This window comes from Plectrocnemia conspersa, unplaced genomic scaffold (genome assembly GCF_051122295.1).
Source record: "Plectrocnemia conspersa isolate PC_06_02 unplaced genomic scaffold, ASM5112229v1 ptg000002l, whole genome shotgun sequence".
Classification (NCBI taxonomy): Eukaryota; Metazoa; Arthropoda; class Insecta; order Trichoptera; family Polycentropodidae; genus Plectrocnemia; species Plectrocnemia conspersa.
The window spans coordinates 6,335,548-6,357,416 of NW_028277166.1; the positions used below are offsets into that span (position 1 = coordinate 6,335,548).

Below are 21,869 nucleotides of genomic sequence, written 5' to 3' on the forward strand. Positions count from 1 at the left end.
TTTGTATCGTAAAACGAACTGTTTGTGCATTACAATAATAAAAAAGGAGTATTGAATAAATGTATTTATATTCGATAAGAAATATTCAATTAAGCAACATAATCGTGATGCACAAACAATTCGTTTTATGGAACAGTTATTTTATATATTGCTTATGTAAATTGTCCTCATAATTTATAATTTAATACTTCGATTTTCAAAGTATTTTTAATTTTTTAATATTATTAAAATACATTCTTTCCGCGTTTTTCAATTTAATCATTACTCTCATTACTGCTCAAAATATGCTGTGTTTAGACCTAGATCTGAGCTGTCAAAAAATGAACTTTCAATATATCGATTGACATGCGATAGTTTAGCGTTTAATCGTTATAATGTTATTTCAACATGATTTTAAAACAGGTATAACCTTAATAAAAATTATGTTGCTTTATTACTCACAACTTCGTTATCATACGAACACCTATTTTTTTTATTCCATAGTAATCTTTCACATATCTAATGAATATTAAATAATGAGATTTTATTTAAATAAAACAAATACATTTAATTAAAAAAATATAATAGAAGATTTGAACTATGTTTTATTTTGACGACATCTATATTATGAAAGCTTTAAAGATTTTTTTGTTGTATCTTTAGTATATATTTTTTTAATGAAATATTTTTCACTTCAATACTATTTTAGATACCTAAACAGCAGTAAAAATATGTACTACTAAGAATATGATTTGTTGTTGTAGAACCGGGCGTTGATAACAGTGACGGAACATTTAATTCTATGGGCACAAGAGAATATATAGTTAAACTATCATCTGTGAAAGTTGAAATAGTAGAAGATGAAAACAAAGAAGAACATGTTGTAGATAGAATTGATGATATGCTTGAAATAGGTTTGATATATATGTATACTCGAAATAGAGTCAAATAAAGACCTTAAATGTTTTTATATATCGTAAAAAAATGACAAAAAACATAATTTTTCTACGTGGTTTTCATGATGTTTATACACGTTATATAGCACTTAGAAAGTGAATAGAAAATATTTTGGTTGAGTGTGCAATTAAGTTAATTTTTTTCCATCGCTTATTTGAGCAGTTAAGTTTCAGAATAGACTATGTAGTGTGCTGATTAATGACCCGTATCCTTCAATTGTTGTGGTTAAAAAGAATCTGTCACAAAAATATCTAGTCCACAAGTATACTTGCTTGAATGACAGACATGCATCACCAACTAAAATTCACTATTACGAGAATTGTAAGCTACTACTTTGTTTCGTGTTTCATGACTGATTGGTTCTGCCTATTGTTAGTCACTCTTCATACTATCTGTAACATTACTGTCAATTTATGTACATATGTATATAACTGTTTTAAATTTTTATTTGACTCACACTTATACTACATTTTATATTTTTTTAATTACTGTTTAATCTATTTTTTTCAGAAACGCATGATGTTAAAAATGTTCTTATTGAGAATGGTGCAGATAATATATGCCATCAATATCCGATTAGTCACATCAAAGCACAAGTATTATTGAAATTAATTAAAATCTATTGTAATGATTGTTTATAATTTGATGTTGAACAATTTTAATTTTTACGATTATTTTTTTGATGCAGAAAAATGAAACATATGAAGAAGATCCCTTGGGTGATGTTCAACATTGTGACTTAGATGAAAATAAATACATCGAACGTATACATGACAAAAAAGCTCATTTTGAATGTATCATATGTGGAAAAACTTTCATAAGTAAATATACTCTTTCCGATCATATGATTATTCATAGTAATTCTTACGATTTTGAGTGCAGTCAATGTGAAAAATTATTTAAGACTAAATATTGCCTTTCAAAACATATGAAAATTCATAGGAGTTCTTGTGACTTTGAATGCGACAGATGTGGAAAAACGTTCAAAACTAAACCACTGATTTCATATCATATGAATGTACATAGTAATTCTTATCATTTTAAATGTAGAAAATGTGGAAAAGCTTTCAAAACTAATAAATCTCTTTCGCAACATATGCAAGCTGTTCATAGTGGTAATTGCTGTTTTGAATGTGAAATATGTAGTAAATCATTTAGATCTAGAATTTACCTTTTAAAACATTTGAGAATTCATAAAGATTTTACTGACGTTGATTTGAATAAAATTGAATCGTTTGAATCTAACGTTTACCTTCCAAAGCCTGTGCAAAGTATTCAAACTGTTGCTTGCGATTATAAATGTGACAAATGTGGCAAGTTATTTAAATCCAGAGTTTACTTTTTAAAGCATATGAAAATGCATCGAGATTCTAATAACTTTCAATGTAAGAAATGCAGAAAAGCGTTCAAAAATAAAACATGCCTTTCAAAGCACATGTTAAATATTCATAGCGGTACATGTAACTTTATATGTGATATATGTAGTAAATCTTTTAAATCTAGAATTTATCTTTTAAAACATTTGAAAGTACATAATAATTTTTTACTATATGATTTTAAATGTGACAAATGTGCAAAAGGATTTAACACTAAAGATTACCTTACGCGACATAAGAAATTAGTTCACTCATATGAATTTGAATGTGAAGAATGTGGAAGAGGATTTAACACTAAAGATTCTCTTTCGTTGCATATATTCAGTCATAAGGATTCTCGGGACTACAAGTGTAAAAAGTGTGAAAAAACATTTACAACCAAAAAAAATCTTTCAAAGCATATTAAAATTCATAACATATCTTGTGATTTTATATGTAAGGAATGTGGCAAGGCATTTAAAACCAAAGTTTACCTTGCAAAGCATATTGTAATTCATAGTGCTAAATACGACTATGTATGTCCTGTATGTGAAAAAGCGTTTAATATTGAAAGTTATCTCTATCGACATATGAAAATACATTCAAAGACACAAGATAATTCTTAAACAAATCAAGTAAACTATTCCATGTATGAATGTTTATATTATGTTATATAATATATAATTATAATTATGTATATTTTACTTGTTATATTTTTTATATTTATATATAAATAAAGTGGTTTTTAGAAACGTTATAAAAATATTGCGTCATATTTTTTTTAAATGAAGAAAAACATCAAGATTTTTGTATTATTATATATTTGAAAAGCTTCTGCTACTAATGTTTTGATATTAAATAATTTGTAAATTTATAATTTTTGTACTTTTTTGTGGTTCAAGAGGTGCATTATCTAATCATTATATTTTAGCCTATCAGAGTTTTTCTAATATCGCTGTCAATGTTTTTATCGTAAATGAATAAAACTCTAAACTTTCTTGAAAACTTTTCTTTAAGTCAAATAATATTAAATTTAACTAAGTTTGTAAATGTCTGTTTATATTAATACAAACTCCGCAGTAATCGATTGACATTATGAGTATGGAATGCTAATGGTTTACGCAAGAAAAAAAAACAATATTTGATCGATGAATGCATCGTCTTATTACGCCAAGTATTAGTTTAATAGGATTTTTTTAATGAAAATGCCATTTTACAGTATTTACGTTAAAATCATTTTAAAGTGAATTTTTCTATCTGTATAACGGTAACATTGCTTCTAGTCTTGTAACTACTCTTATTTAAAATTTAGCTATTAAACTAAAGAATTAAAATATGCAAATCATATTTTTTTTTGTATGAGTTTTAAACAGATGGTAAGTTAATAGAAACTGCGTGTAAACCAAACAATTTTGTTAAGAGATGTAGGCTGCAATGATGGTTCCAAAATTTTTGTGCTGGGGACGAGAGCTTTGAAGATAAAGCTGTTCATAGGCGTTTTTGTTCAGTGAATAACGCCGTTGCCGTGGGAACGCTTGGTAACGAGCGCTCCCACTGCAACGGTGCCGACACAATTTATGGCTTTTGGCGTGGATTTTAGACTTCTGAGAAAAGATAATTGATTTTTGCGCTCTCCTATTGGTCAAAATTTGCTTTAGATACGCTTCATTCGATTCTCACTTTTTGTAAGTCATAATATTGTTATAAAAACCTTAATATGAACGTTAGATAACCGAGCCTTTCCACTGCGACGGCACGATTTTTTTGCTTTTGCCATGGATTCTAAATAGGGATGTGCTTGCAGGTGAGAGCATATGTTCCTCCTTGAATTTGCCTAGATAAATTCATGTCATTTAACGAAATACTACTTAATGAAATTTAAATATTAAGAAAACGACTACTAACTCGCTAACTTTTACTCCCCCCCCCCCCTTGAAAAAGCTGAAATGATATCTCTGTTCAAAACCAACATTGAAGAAAGTGATAGAACTGCCGTAATAATAAAAGTATATATTATACATAACGAAATCATGATTCTCAATAACAAAACCTTGGAAGTTATATTATTCAAGTTTAGAATTTATGCGCCAGCATAATTATTGTCTCCTGAATCTGCTTATTCAACTTAATTTCAACATATTTTTTAATTATGTGAATCTCACACTCGCATTATAATAATTTAATTTAAAACATCGTGATTTAATTAAACAGCAGCAATATTAAATACTATTCATTTCAATACTTGATACACGACATGTAAACTACCATTTGTGTTGTGGTGGAGTTAAAAAGTATCCTATATAATTTAAAAAGTTTTCGAACATCGAGAGAAAGCACCATTTAAACCAATGCGATATGTCAGAGCCATCAGAAGTAGAAATCTCCAAAAAAGTAAATGAAATACGTTTACAAGATCTCTCATTATTCATTGTCCATAACCGTTTGTCACTGAGCAATATGTTGGTACTTATTCAAAAAGTTAAGAAGGAATATATCATTGTCATTCTCAAGACAAAGACATTTTTTATAATTTATTAAGGTACGTGAAATTACTATAAAATGAAACCCTTTAAGGATTGCCAACTTGTAGAACTGCATACGCGCCAAAAAACTGACAGCGGCGTTCATTTGGGGAGTAAGATATTAAATTCAGCATATGGCTTAATTGATAGAGATAGACGCGTTTACCATTCATCAAATTAACTCGCAGGAATATATTAAAGGGGTTACAAAAGCTCGGACTTTTCTTTTGATTCATCTTGACTCTCATTATCACTGACAGTTGATGTATCATATATCTTCCACATATTTACAAACATACATATAAGTATTAATTATGAAATAAATATACTTTGTAAAATGAATTGCTACTTCATAAATAGAGATTTAAAGGCGAGTTTTAAAAAAATCGGGTTTGAACCTTGTACATCTAAAATTATTATTTGCATTAATTATAAAATAATTATTCTTAATATATGTTGCTAATTACACTATTAACAATTTGTGATACAGTTGTAGCATAACTAATTATAGTTTACTCTACTTAAATTGCAACAACAATAATAATCAAGATTCGTTCTATATATTATATTAAAATAAAAGTTCATAAATAGATAAATCTATTTTATACGTTTGTATAGGATTACTATTTGTCCCGTATTTATGGGACTGTCAGTTTTTATTTCTTATCCCGTTTATATTTCCTAGTGGCATTAAACATTGGCGTAATAATGGTACTTGTATCTGGACATTTTCCTTTCTAAAAAGCTTTTTTAAAGTAAAATATATAAAATTTTCGCACTGCACGGCTATATAAACATTAATTACTTGATACAGTACATATTTATAACGTTAAAAAGCTTTATGAGTAAAATCAATAGATATATTTAGACATTTATACCTATCCATAATTAATCATAAATAAGTCTCTTATTATTGCTCGATATTTATGGTAACCCCACGTTTATATAACATACAGTAAATCTAGATCACATAATGAGATCGATCGCGCAATTAATGCTAATTCTTAACTGGTGACTTACTAGTTTGAGAAGCGCTGAGCGAACGATAAAAGTGTCGCTTTTCAAAACTCGTCGTTCATTTTCGAAACATAGTCGTTTAGGTTCGGACGTACCGTCGGATTTCGATTGTTTGGCGAACTTGGCGAAATGTAAATATTTGTGTTTTATTATCTATTTGCTAATTTATTGATTTTTTGCTTTGATGTTTTAATTAAAATAATATGGTAAAATATTATATATGCATATTGCTTGATGCAATAGATTGAACTTTGCTAAATTATCGTATTTTTTTGCTTATGTTAATATATGTGATATATTATAATATATTACATAGGTAGGTCAAAAACACATGCTTCTATTGTAATATGTAGGTATGTGAACTTTAGTTACAAATATATATGAAATATTCTTTTAGTATAAACCATATGTGTTTCTTAATTTTGTTATAGTTTCAGTTGCTAATAAGGGTTTAATACGCATATATATAACACTTTCTTTCTTAAATAGAAAGTTATAAGTGAATATTTGTACTATTAAGAAATTCCCATCAAATATTTATTGTATCCTATTATTACATTATTTTTATTACCATTATTCCATGTTATTCCAACTGTTTTAAATTGTCTTTTTATAGCTTATTTTATGAGGGCATTAATTCCATTAAATCAAATTAAAATCTATGTCTTGTCTTATATATATTTATTATAATAACACTAAAAAAAACCAATGAATAATTATAAATAAATACAATAACATCTAATTATTCACATTATAATACCAATTTACTTAATACGATAAATTGTGATTTAATTGGTATAGTTGCAGTGATTAAGTATTGAATAGTTCAACTATTTAATAATGTTATGACGTTTTTTGCAACCATTTCATTAGCATTAATTGTTACACGTGTTTTAATTGCTGTTACAATTATGATTTTATATTAAACCTATATTTTTAAACATTTACAAATTGCAATATGAAAAATAACATAAATTACAAGGACTTGAACATCCCTTAAGTCAATTTGTATTACATATAAATATATGTTTTCATCATATAAAGATTTATTGTATTCAAATAAAACAAATTTTATTTTATTACGTGATTTTCTTTTGTTAACTGTTAATTTATTTCACTGTTTAAATAATAAGTGTTGTTAAGATCAATTATGAAATAATTATTATATAGTATATCCTGATATATATTTGTGTTCATCTCAATAATTTTTTGGCATTTAAAACCAAAGTTTACCTTGCAAAGCATATTGTAATCCATAGTGCTAAATACGACGTGCACATCTCAATAATTTTGATTTGATTGATGATTTACACGATACTTCTTTTACGCAGTTAAGTAAAAACATTTATTTTAAATACTGTAAATCAAACATATTTGGCTCCACACGTGAAGCGCGGAGATATACAAGCGTATACGATAATGGCTTACTCTCACTTGACCTACATTTGGAACCTCTCCCACTGCCCATGCAGTGTGTTCTGAGTTGATTTTTGGAGTGCCCGCGTTGCTTACTTACTTTTTAATTTATAGAATCGTTGAAATAGTAGTTCAATATTCTTATAACAAATTTTGTTCTATGCCTCAATTTACGCAGTTTCCATTTAGGCCATATTTTCAGGAACATATCTCTAAATCGAGTGATGATTGTAATATATACATATATTAATCTAATAATTCTTAAGCTATCGAATTTAAAGTATAGTTATATAGCTACTACATACTTAGTATTTACAAGCATTATTTTTTAATTTAGTATTTATTTAATATAATTTGATATAAGGTACATTCGACATTAACCCTAAATCACATTTAAAAATTGTGTATCATATTTAAATCTGTGCTTTAAATTCTGTAATGATACACATGTGAGAATTTATTTATTGTAATTTTGTCGCTATAACATAATATGTGTTAAACATAATCAACATCAAGTGTGGTGTCTTTATGTACGATATAGCAAGATTTATTTTATTTATTCATCATGAAACTCCTCCGCGAAATTAGGTAAATATAATCTGCAATGAATGATCGGTAATATAATTATACAAAATCACTAAATTTGATCTTATAGATCCTATAGAAAAACATTTATTTCATACGGGATTTGAAACCAGGTCTTTCAGGTATTAGTCACCGATCGATATATCGTAATGTGACTCACGTCATCAAGACTATTTCATATCAAATATGTCACAAACGTTTGCCTTGAGGTAAAATGCAATAAATACATTATACTTCATTGATCCCCAAAAAAAAGATCTACATATATTGTTACACAATATGTCTTATAATTTAATGAAAAACTTCTAAAATTATTTTTAAAAGCATGTTTGAATTTTTTGCTTTATATTATATCAATACTTTACATTATATCCGCATTCATATAATTTTTTCAATTCCTTTTTGCAATCGATAAACTTTGCAATAATTATTTTCCTTTTATCATCCATTTTCTGTGTTTAATTAGATACAAATAAGACTCCATTGAATGGTTCTCTCGGAATCCCGATTGAATTGGTATCAGTCTTAAGTTGAGGATAATCCATTCAATATTTTTTTGAACGAAGTGTCATTCTACCATTTTGATTTATTGTATCTTTTGCTGAATATAATATTATCCTTTGAGTATTTTCTATTGAGCTTCGTTAAGTATTTCTTGTGATATAGCTTTAATATCATTACGAGCAAAAAGGCAAAGAGGATTTAAAAAAACATAAAAGAAGCATTAATGTAAGATAAATCTTCGGATTTTTTCTTCAAAAGATTCGTTGCAGAACTGTTCACTGTTTTAATTCTAATTTTAACAGTAATGCACAAACAATTCATTTTATGGAACAATTATATAATATTTTGCTCATTTAACTTGTTCTCTTACACGTTGATCAATTCAAAGTCAGCTGTGAGGAGCTGGTCAGGTTCTATTATTTATTTTAATATTTTATGATTATGTTTCTCTTCTTGCTTTGTATTTTTTTGTGTATTGTTTTTTTATATTAGTGTGTATAGTAATAATTTAATATATTGTTTATTTTTAATGACGATCGTGACGCACTAAAATATTCTGTTAGTTCATGATTGACTTATTTTATTTAAAATAAATAAATAAATAATTTTCGGTCGGCAAAATTGAAATTATTAAAACGTAAAATTAAACGACTAGGGAACGTTTACTTTGAAATCGAAATTAATTATTCTTATGATATGAATGGCGTCGTACCATCTTAATGGAATTACATATTTACCAGCCATTGTCATTTTTTTAGCATAATTTAAAATATACAAATCTACTCTACAAAACAGTCAAAATAATACTTGCCCCATGTAGTATCACGTATCGCTAGATTAATGTGTGCCACACAACTCATAGCAATGCGTGTAGCATAAATTCAACAAACAAATTTACGTCTAATTAAAATACATGGTTTGGATTTCAATCATGTTTACACTAATGGTATACAAATTTAGAAATTAAATTAAAAACCTTTTATGTTTATTAATGTTTTCGATGACTATACATCGATTATAGGTTTTGATCTGTTAGTAAAAAATTGTATTACAATATAAGGCTTCGCATTAGCTGATGTAATTTTATGAGGAAGTTAGGGTCTATGTCTAATTTATTATAATTTAATAAAGATTGAGTAGATACATGTTGTTTTGCATAGTTTTGAACGTCGTACAAATTAAAGTGTATTATATAAATCATTATTTGTGCGAAACTGGATTTTTGATCGGTGTTTAATGTTATATGTATATATCCGAGAATGAAACTAACTTGCCTTGTATTTGTTTAACTTTGATATAGTTTTTCTCACTTAAAAAATAAAGAAAAGTTGTGAAATTTGTCTGATTTAAAAATGACTGATCAACTTTTCTGCATTTATAATAAGTAAAAAAAATCTAACATTGTTTCATAACTTCACATATATTTCAAAATTATTTTAACATATATTTTTTTGCATCTATTTGTACATTAAGTATATCATAGCATTGTGTAATTTAATTCTAGACATTATATTTTTTAACGTTCACATTTTTCTATCAATGTCTTCTCCTTGCTGTGCCATAAACACGTTTCCAAATACATGACCCCTGAGCTAAAGAGTATGTTTGGTTTGTGATGCAATTGGAAGTCAAAAATATATTATTTTAGTTCGAATGTGTACAAATAACGATTCAATTGACGTTGAAGAGCCGTTGAATATCTAAAGAGCACTTACGACTTGCAAAACTTGGATGACGACAGTATTATAATTAGCAAAACACACAATAATACAGCTTTCAATGGCTTATTCTATTTATTATACATATTTATATTTTTTTTACAATTGGTACTGATTGTTCTTGATCTTCTATTGTTATCGTAAAGTACGTTTGTCACAGGCAAATTTGCTAATTGAACACGATTCGTCATATTTTTGAGCACGTTCGCAGAAATGTGTGTCGAATAGGAAGTGAAATAAGCAAACATGAGCACGACTGGTGATTTTTACACGTATTTTTAATGTTTGTATTTTAGTTCTTTCAAAATGACGGTCCTGCACGGTCCGTCTGAGAAGCAAATGGAGGTGATTATGCTGCAGATAGGAGAGACGGAAGAGATCTACCAGGATAACCTGGAGAGATTCAGATGCTGGGCTGAGAGTCAGCCTCACATACCGAAGAAAAACTGTGAGTAGATGACGATAGTATATCCCGTTCTTCGATCAAATGTTTGAGAGTAGAGATAGATATTTTTATCAATGTACAAAAATTCCTCGCTGCATGGTCACATAAATATCGCGGATGCCTTTTCGAAACCTGCTACTAATATTACATCTAAGTGAGAGAAAGAGTAATGCGATTTTATGCACTGCTAGCACTAAAAATAATCTACAGTTTGACCTTATAATATACGCACTGCTTTCTCTAAACCTTTTAATTCTGCCGCTTTCTCGTATCTTTAACCATTAGAAATTTTTACTATTACTACATGCGCTGTTATTGAAATTCCTTAGTAATCTAAATAGAAGTAATAATTAAACCTTGATCCAAATCATAAGATTGTTGAAGTTGTATATTTTTAATTTTACAACTTCAATAATCTTATGACATCGGAAAGCATATATTAAAATAGGTTTAATTAATTATTGATATTTTTAATAGTTAGCGGCCTTTTTATATTAAACATCGGTCTAAGGGCCGCAATGGCAGGAATCTCTTTAGAGCGAAGTTGCAAAATATTTTTATTAAGTTTAAACTTGGAGTCCACGATTGTTTTTCATTTTAGATTGTAGCTCTATTAATTTAAGAGAGGTGGTGACAGAGTTTGTTTACGTTTTGTAAAAATAATTGCTTTTATTTTAATTCAGTTGATTTTAATTTTCCACCTCTAGTAATAGATTAGTTATACTATGTATATCACATCATAGAGACTTTGAAGAATGGAATTATTGCAGTTTGATGCGATGATTTATTTTAACTTGTTTGTAATCATAATCAACAATCAACCTAATCGCTTTAGTATATTATGCAATTAGCCTAACGCATACAATCATTTATATATCCATATACCGGTACTTAATCACAAATTGCTTTATTTTAAAAACTATTAATTAGTACCTGTTGCTACTAGGTGACTCGCTGTGTCGCCTCGTCATAATTTTGTGTCAGTAAATTTTTACTTTAAATATTTTTTTTATAAATCCTAAATATTTTATTGAATTGGCGCGATTTTGTCAGCCATTAAAACACTTGGTGAATATTTTTATTAAACCTTTAAATTACTTATACCATTGATTAATTAATATTTTTTTTATTAAGTAAGCACATTGCTCCCCCGTGAAGCGATCCATTGCAACTAAATTTCTAAGAACCAAATTTCCAAGCGTTGTCGCCCGCGGTTCTTTTGCACTGTTCCAGCTCAGAAGCGATTCAAAAACTTATAGCCCATCTGTATAATCACTAATTATGATCTTCCAGACACGATAAAAAACACTGAAATCAACATGGGCTTAGACCCCAGGTCTTTCTGGTATCTGTCATCGACTTTATCATTATATTGTGTTGTCGAACATTTGTGGATAACTGTGTTAAATCTTGGATAAAGACGCAATGCGAGATTTGATGGAAAATCCATTTTATTAATGAGATAATAGAAAAAATTAGATGATATTGCTTTTAAGTATATAAATTAAAACGATGGGTGCCGCACCAACGTCAACAAAAATTTTGCATCTACTCTATTCTTTGGAGCCCGCTTCTTTTTTATGTTACATAGAATTGTTAATAAAATGATAAATATGGAGAATATATAATTGCATAATAAATTTCCCCGATAATAAAACGCAATTATAAAAGTGACCCAAATTAGTTTCTGAACTTTTAAATACAAAAACACACATACAAATTTATGGATATCTTCGGATTTTTTTGTATTTTATTTATTATGAAACATCATATAAATTAAATGGCCGCCTCTGGAATTTTTGCAGCAACTGATCTTTTCGATAACTTTTCCTGCATATCGGGGGCTATCTCGGCTATAACTTGGTGGATGCTAGTTTTTAGGTGCTCTAACTTTCGGGTTTGTCGGCGTAGACACGACTCTACAGCGTTCAATCGCACGATCTTGGCAACCTGTGGACGTCACCAAAACGTGAAATAATGCGACCTAGCATCTTTTCACGTGTGGCAAGTTGCACAGCCTTGTTGAAACCACATGTCTTTCACATATATATTTTCGATTTCGTGCCAAAAATAATCGTTTATCATGCATCTATAGCGCTCACCGTTGACTGTTATAGTCTGACCTTCGTCGTTTTCAAAAAAGTAAGGCTCTATGACGCCGCCTGACCACAATGCGCACCAAACAGTCGCGTTTTAGGCATGTAATGCTCTCTCGTGAATCACATGCATATTTTCGTCGCCCTTTTGTTTATTAACGTACCCAGAGAGGTGGAAATATGCATAATTAGAGAAGAATATTTTCTTTCAAAAATCAGCATCAACTTTATGCCGCACTAATCTGCGTAAATTATTCGCTGACCATGGTCGTTGGACTTTGGGTATTGTGTTATTTTCATTTTATACGGGTGTAGGTATAAGTCCAGATGCAAAATATGTTAAAGAATCCATTAGAAAAGCCTAAAAGCTGCGAACGTCGACGAATTGACAAATCTGGGTCTTTGACCACACTTTAATGACAGCACAATGATGCACCATTTCGTAAATGTATTGTTGCAGACTAACATTTGACGCTTTGATCACGCGTGCTTATTGACAGCTGTCTGATTTATAGTCCTGCCAACATTATAAACTCAAATTGGATCACCTATATAAGCGACCTCACTATCCAACCACTTACAATAGTACTCTTATAATGGATATTTAACAAAGGGGGCTTATGAAAGTTGGCATTGACAACGAACGGTGAGATATTTTGCATTTGCGTCAGAAATGTTAAGATACCACTTCGTTGCGATTGCGAAAAATTTCCATCTCTAGCTTCTGTTATTATAATATTATAGCAAGAAGGTCAATGATACTGCGCGTCCTTTTTATTATGAAACAAACTGTGCGAAACGCATAGACAGTACGCCATGCAATTTGGTGTGTCACGCAACGCATTGCGTCATCATAATTTGCATCCAGGCTCCCGGGACCAAGGGTCGCCACCGATTTGCCTTTTCGCTGCACTATAATTTTTACCACATGTGCACTTGGGTTATTAGTAATTATAAACGAGTTTGAGCAATATGAAAATTACATAATTCACCTTAGGTCAAGTGCGTGTGTTAGTGATGCACTGTGAGTCGAAACCCTGAATTTCGTTTGATTGTTTGTACGCACGCGGAATTGACTTTCACTCTTGTAATTATTTATAAATCATCCATAGGAATGCGATGCGGTTTTATCACATAATCCACGTTGACCGCGAACAACGCTTGGATAATGACGTTTTCGATGCATGTTTTATGACGTCATTGTCAACATTATCAATATGGATATGTTATACATAGTCTACAACTTGGCTTGATATTTTTTATGCGAAACTAATAGTCCAGTCAAATAAGGCGAAATAAAGGCTGAACCTCGGAATGAAAGATAACAAGCTGAAATTTTGCACAGACCTTTGTTTTGATGTTCTAAGGACAGGGTGAAAAGTCTCATAAAATATCGTGTCTGCTAATCAAGATATCAAAGGTCAAAGGTCACAAAATTTGTTTTTTTGCAAATATTTCGCGTTTTATGCGTCGCACGTCATTAGATGCTTAACAAAACTTGTAAAGCATAAAATTTTCTACAAGTTTGGTTAAAATATATGTTTTATATCATTAACCGTTTTTGAGATACAGCGCGAAGAGTGGGAGGCGTACATCCGTTTATAGAATCCAGCGAGTATTTCTACCTGCTTAACTTGGTATAAGCTTTGAAAAAGTAAACAATCGTGAAAAAAGTGGTCTCGGCAAGTCGTTTGAACAATAATTTTATTACTTTCTTCGTTGTATTATTAGGAATTAAGAATGAAATATTGCTCGACTAGAAATTTGTGCGAAAAAATTGAAAGAGTTGAGAGATGTCCTTACGGAGTATGTACCAGATGATAAGAAGATCCTTTCCAAATTAAGAGAAAAATATATAACTGACATTATAATTACACCGAAGATTGGATCATTCCCTATTTTTTCTTTTCGCGATGCTCAAGCTTAAATTTTATCCATAGCTTGGTATGAAAATAAAAAAGGCACTTCGGAAGAAGAACACTTGCGCGTAGTGGAAGCTGCTGCGGCGATTATTAGAGAAGATATTCGATCTTCTGTTGTTGAGACCAAGTCCTATCCGCCCCCGAGTAAAATATTGATGAAGAAATTCCGAACACTTAATTATATTTTCTGCAAGAAGTTATTATAAAGAACAGAAAAGGAAAGACGGGGCATTTTAAAACGAAATACATGGCTATAAGTAATGCTATAATGACTTCCATACGAAAACGGTCCTTTTTTTCGCAGTTATTAATAGGCCTATCTGTATTTCTTCATAGAAGAAATATAGATAGGCCAAACATCCAAAAAGACTTTTGGATGTTTTGTCAAGTTTAGGTTTTTTCGCTTCATATAGTGATACTGTAAAATGTTAAATTTCAGCTGTTTATCACCCACAGCCTCGTAATCAACCATCAGAGTCAAGTGCTTTAGTACAGTATGCAGCGGATAATACAGAAAAATATTTATACTCTTGATGGCTATAATACTGTTCATATAATGGGAATGATAAAAATAATAACTCCAAAATCTGAAGTTATATCCGATGACCGCATAAAGAAATTTACAACAAAACCAAGTGCAAAGGAGTTAGCAGCACTATCACATATACCCCTTCTAGTGTATGAAAATCATGTCGTACCCAGATTGAGCAAGAGATTCAAGTTCAAAATTTTAATGATGTAGAAGAACTAACCGAACAAATATTTAATGTAGTTGATTTGTTGTAGATGTACGAAAAGTGGAAAAATATCTCACCGTTGCCAGGGTGGAATGGATTTATTGAACAACTTACAAAAAACAATGAGAACGTTGTAACTTCTCGGATTCTGTTTCTTACTTTTATTCATCATCCTGCGAGTAATATTGACACAATTTACACCACATTACAGTGTGCTATAAGCACTGCCAAGAAACATGAACAAAGAACATGCTTAATAACTTTTGATCAGCCATTGTACATAAAAGCACGTGAAATCGTAGCAGCTTCAGATGCTAACTCAAACTTGTCCAGAGTAGTTGTGAAACTAGGAGGCTTTCATATGCTTATGTCTTTTATTGTATGCATAGGGTATATAATGAATGGAAGCGGAATCAAGGAAGCTCTCAGTACAATTTATGCTTCGAATTCTGTCGACAAAATGTTGGATGGTCACGCTTTTGCAAGAAGTATCAGAGGCCATACGCTATTACTTTTTGCATTATCGATGATGATTTTTGAAGATATGGAGATTGAAAGTTATAATGCTTTAGATGGGTTCATTCAGCAGATAACAATTTGCGATGTTTCCTATGAAACTGTGGAAGAATGTGCAGGTAACTCTGGCTCCGTAGTTTACATAGCGTTATCCTACAAACGGATGCGCGCTTCCCACTCCCCGCGCTATATCTTGAAAACCATTAACCATACGAAAAAATAAACTAAAACAAACTTGTAGAAAATTTTATTTTCTATAAGTTTTGTGAAACATCTAATGACATGCGACGCAAAGGAGGCGAGATATTTGCAAAAAAAATGATTTTTATGACCTTTGACCTTTAATATCTTGATTAGCAGACACGATATCTTATGAGACTTTTCACCCTATCTTTAGAACGTCAAAACAAAGGTCTGTGCAAAATTTCAGCTTGTTATCGTTCATTCCGAGGTTAAACCCTTATTTGACTGGACTATAAATAAATGCGGGTCGACTCATGATATATTAGTCTCTACTATGTAGTCCGTGGAGCGTTTTTGTGCGAGACAAATCAACTGGGCGATGGTCAAGTTAGCGACGGTTCTATATTTTTTTTAATACATATAAGATATTCTCTATGAGCTAAAATAGCTGATACAGAATATATTATATTATGGAAACATAATATGTGATGATTACTATTGATACCGATTGTCGGTAAAAGAAGACTTCGGGAAACAATTGCAGATTATAAGTGCTCGAGTAAACAAGGAAATTGCCTAAACTTAATAGAGAACAGAAATATTCTGAAATACAAGTTACACTCTTGTCTAAAAGTCTTACCGTAATTGCGACCTTAAGACCGGTATTTATCAGAAGAAGCGCATTATCAATAAAAAAAATTATACTACTTAGATAAACCAATAATTAAGCAAATTTTTTAATCCTTATGTTATTTAAAATAAAAAAATAAAAATAAAATATAACACACTTTTTTACTCTTTTGAAAACATTTTATAGTATATTTTTATTATACTCAATAAAAGAAATGAGCATTTAAAAAAATGTTTTTAGTTTCATTCGTACATTTATCTAAAGATGATTTAAAAATGAATTGATTAAGTGAAATTACAGTTTGTAAAAAAATATTTTTTTTCGCTGCGCCGTTTATTTGTTATTATATTTAAACTAAATAAAATAAAAGCTTTCAGAAAAACTTAAAATTTTAGATTCCAATTCCTTTCTTTCCAGAGGCGTAGCTAAGGGCGTTTGAAAGGAAGGGGGGGGGGCAAAATGGTCGGCAAAATGGGGGGCAAAATCAAGAAAAAAAATTCTATAAATAACTTATTTTTATTTCTTGTGTACATTTTTCTCTTAATAAAATTACTTATGCATTTTTTCTTTAGTTGATTTTTTTTATAAATATATATTTTAAAAATCTTCATGTTAGATTTTTAATTTTTACAGTCCCCTATGACGAATTAGGAAAATTGTCTGTTATTACTTACTTTCATTTCATTAAAATGTATGTAACCATTTGATTGTATTTTAAAATTGTGATATACTATATATATAAAAATGGGGAGGAGGGGGCATTTGGAAAGTTTATCCCCGGGCGCCAAGTACCCTAGTTATGCCTCTATTTCTTTCTCATAAAAATAATATTGATAGCTTTATTTTAAGTAAATAATGTCATTAAAAACCAAAAATAATTTAATATAACTAATACAAGCTTTAAAAAACAACTATAAAAATATAAATATAAAAAATACTAAAAAACAGTAATATTTTAGAAACAAAAGCTGCAAATATTTAAAAAAATAGGTCATTGTTTCTGTGCATAACAAATTTTTGGTTGTTTTACTTTAACAATGCTATTTTCAGAATATGATACGTCGAAATACAATTATCTACACAACGCATACAATTTCCTATTTAAATTTTAAACAAAGATGTTCTACAAACACACTTTCGAGAGAAATCGTACTATTAAAAAACACACAAGAGCCACACTTAAACAATGACCACAACAGACTTTTGTAAACTATAATGTAAACATAATTTACCATAAACAGAACTTCTTTAACCGCTTGTACCAAAAAACAATGTGTTCTAATATGCAATGTTTTGCCAAATAAATAGTTTAACTTCTTCGGGATTTCTGGAAAAAACCACAATGGTTTCATTTATAAAAGACACCCGGGAGACATACTCATGTTTGATCATATTAGAGAGACGCAGTTTGACAATACGGGCCAATTATTTTAACGGCTTATGATTTTATTATCAGTTAAAATATATTTTCACTAGTAGAAACATTTATCTACCGGTGAAAATGTATTCGGATGTGATTTAAATGAAATGCCAGTCAAAATATAACTTCACTAATAATGCACATTCACTATAACATATACATAATATAAAGTAATTAGTTAAGATAAAATAATAAAAAATATCGGCTTATTTAAGCACATTTTAAGAGCAATAAAACTATATTTTATTTATTTGTCTTTTTTTTACATAAAACGTTTGAGAACTTCTATGCACTTATCATCATGTACTTATAACTAGCTTGCACATAACTTGACGACCTTTCATATCTATATAAACTTTATCTAGCTAAATTAATCGAAGCTAAAGTGGCTGAAGGTCGCAGCGATGAGATGTTTATTCGATCTATAAACTATTATAATTAAATAATATAACACATAATCTTACTATATATAAATAAATCAAATACGCAATAAAAACTTAAGTGTCTTATTATTCTTCAGATGATATTCTGCTGCCATTGTTCCTGAGAGGCTGCAAGCACAATGTAATCAGAGCTCAGGAAAAACTTAGCGAGTTCTACATTGTGAGAGCCACCTGTGACACATTGTACAGCAAATGGGATCCTCAGGATCCTGGAATCGTAGCAGCCAGGAATTTTATGTAAGTCTCGATAAAGAATATATTTTTTTCAAGACAATGAACTAATAGTTAAGCAGAGTTCTATCAAATTTGAATTACTGGTTTTCTGTTGTACATATGAATAGCAGTTATAGTTTTTTTCCGAAAATATTTAAATAAAAAAAATGCTTATAAATAAGTAATTTTAATCAAATATATAGTAGACAAAAAATGTGTTATTAGACAGAAAATTAGTGTTAATAACACATGTTCTTTTATAAAATAATTAATTAATTTGTAATGTATTTATTTTTGAGGTTATGTCATATATGTTGTTTATAAAAATATAGTTTCCTATATCTAATGAAATATAGTCTATTGAATTTGAGAAATTGTTCAATTAATCAAATTAGTTATGCTATTAAGAAATAATTGACTTATATAATGGATTTATTTTGGGTAATATTACCATTGAGCAGAAATTTAGCTAAAGCTTTGGAATCAACAACAGCTTTGTTGATAATAGAGTCGCGTTTCCGCCATTAAACTATGTATTTTTGTTATACATTACCAAAATATAGGTTAATTTGTAATGGACTGTCAACATGCATTCAAATAATAGTTAAGATTAGAATCTCAGCAACTTGACAGATTAGCTAACATAATCAATAGCAGTGATTATACGTTGGTTCAACATGCATTGACTGAAAGTGCGTGCCCAAGCATGTGCTAATAATGGTCATATACAAAGCATTCAGTTTTTAACAACAAATTAAAATCAGCTAAATTTTTGCATATATATTATTTAGGGACTGAATTCAATAGAAACTAGTATATCTATTTCTTTTGATGCTGAGAAAATGTTGATGTAATTATGCAACGTGTTCCTTTGTATTTGGCATCGACCATCGCATTGTTTAGGTAGTCCCAGATCTTTGCTACGAAAATACTTTTACTGTTAACGGATATCTGATCAGATGCGCAATCATTTATATAACGCCGACAAGAATAAAGTATTATCGGATAAAAATAAAGCTTTTATAGAAGGTCTTCAACCAATTTTCGAATCTTTCTTTTTCATATTTTTAATTTGTTCTGAGAGGGTACCAATAATAACTCTTAAGCTATAAGAACAAAGGCTTAGTCAAGTAAAATACGAGTGAAATCTTCATGTTTTCTTTAAATAATCAGAAACTATCACGACAAAAAACTCGTTAAACCCTTTTTTTATAAGCTTTGAGACACGCATAAAAACAATATTCATTGCCTTGTACACTAAATAGCATTGTAATACGTATCTTTTGTCATTATGGGATAGTCACCCACAAACGGCCATCTGTTTAACTAAAGGATGTACAAAATGTTGTGTTAAACAGTAGCACTATTAGTTCTAGATTGGCCATCTTTTCAGGACAAGTATAAATGCTTATATTTGTTCACTGCACTTATTTACTTACTCATTTATTCCACGAACCAGAGACCAGAGAGACTCTTATAACTGTGAGACTCATTTGAGATCGCCACTAGATACTTTTCTCAGTTCTTATGTTTCAATAATTTCTCGTTCAAATCACCAAAATACATCAAATTTCAAGTTTGTTTATCCTAAACTTCTCTAAGTGTCAGTGGTCTGCTACTTTCTTTCAAGACAGAGCAAGACCCTATTTTTATAAAGTTCTCTAAAAATATCAACCCATAAATATTATGCTTCTAGTTAAATGATTAAAATCGAGGCAAAGAGAACAGGATGTTCATACAATTAATGTGTTATTATTCGAACAGATAACACTAGATTTTTTCACACAATTTAAGTCGCAGAAGACGAGTGTAAAAGGACCGTCTCTAGAATTCATAATCATAGTAGATATTGAATAGAATTGAATAAGATTTACGTTTTTAATAGGGAATATGCCCCTATGCCTCACCTCACAGATGAGGGCTACCGAGTAGTCATCCACAGGATACAAAATCAGGACGATGCCGGCCTGAGAGACCTCATACGTATGATGCTCATGCTAGGTACTGAAAAAGCATTATAAAATACAAACTATTTTGCTAATATCTTCTTAACGTTTTTTCATATTTACAGCCGATCTTCGAATGGAGCAGGAGCACGCACTAGCTGGAGACATTTACATATTCGACGTGAAAAACTTGCACGCGTCCTTCTTGGTCAAATTGATCAATCCGTTGTTAAAGAAAGCTTTGAACATAGTACAATACGCTTATCCGCAACGGTTAAAGCAAATTCACGTGTTAAATGCACCGAATTATGTATACAACATGGTAGCACTCTTTAAAGGTTTGATGAAGAAGAAGATGAAAGATAGAGTGAGTCTATTATAATCAACATTGATCATGTTAAAATTTGTTTCTAATATTGTTATGTTGTTTGTTATAGTTCATTATTCACACCTCTCAAGAGACACTATTCGGTTATATACCAAGAAGAATTCTTCCGTCAGATTATAAAGGCGATGCTTTAAGTATAGCGGAACTGAACAGGCAATGGTCTAACAAATTATCAAGATCAAAGAAAACTTTCCAGGATATGACTTATTACAATTGGGACAACAGCAGTGCTAAACATGTAAATGCTATTAAAACAAGACCTGATGACGATATATACGGAGCTAGTGGAATATTCAAGACGTTGAACATAGACTGACTTGATGTGATTGTATTTATTTAAGTTATTTTGTATGTATTCCAAATTTGTTAAAGTAATATAAAGCAATAAATCATTATATAAATTCTATATTTTTAAATTTTTCATTCGTCAATTTCAATTTTTTAATAACTACTAAGATATGACGAACTTAGGAATATAGTAAATATTTTTTGTTATGTTTTATACGTTTTTTATATTTTAGAATTATTGGGGATCATATTATCAGTGCTTCTTTTGAAGAGTTATCGAACATATCTTTATGTGTTTGGATGAACATTTTCCTTTTAGTGCAACTAGTGTTAAAGATAGTAATTGCCAGTTTGGGATTATTTCAAGTTTTCTCTCATTTACTTAAAGATAATAATTCATAACAAAAGTTTAAAAAACATTGATGGAGTCGATAGTTCATGGAAAATATTTAAAATCACGGGTTGACATTTTATGAACGTACTAATGATTTTTTATGCAAAAATATTAAAAATAACCATTGAAAAAAAATATAATAACTATAGTGAAAGCATATTTAAATTTATAATGTATTATACTTATATATTAAG

The 21,869-nt window shown here is 29.8% G+C and overlaps 1 protein-coding gene across 2 annotated transcripts; it reads left to right on the forward strand.

Moving 5' to 3' along the window:
- Nucleotides 1-753: 753 nt before the first annotated feature.
- On the forward strand, nucleotides 754-21,450 carry LOC148237463 (alpha-tocopherol transfer protein-like). 2 transcript variants are annotated; one of them, XM_088205704.1, is made up of 8 exons: nucleotides 754-893; nucleotides 1,447-1,532; nucleotides 1,625-1,757; nucleotides 10,350-10,501; nucleotides 18,524-18,683; nucleotides 20,545-20,660; nucleotides 20,731-20,972; nucleotides 21,043-21,450. In XM_088205704.1, the coding sequence occupies exons 3-8, from the start codon at nucleotides 1,729-1,731 to the stop codon at nucleotides 21,307-21,309; spliced, it is 966 nt and encodes a 321-aa protein (XP_088061830.1). In that variant the 5' UTR covers nucleotides 754-893; nucleotides 1,447-1,532; nucleotides 1,625-1,728; the 3' UTR covers nucleotides 21,310-21,450. The 2 variants fall into 2 exon arrangements, with proteins under 2 accessions (XP_088061830.1, XP_088061831.1); XM_088205705.1 differs by lacking the exons at nucleotides 754-893; nucleotides 1,447-1,532; nucleotides 1,625-1,757 and adding an exon at nucleotides 5,913-5,961.
- The last annotated feature ends 419 nt before the right edge of the window (nucleotides 21,451-21,869 follow it).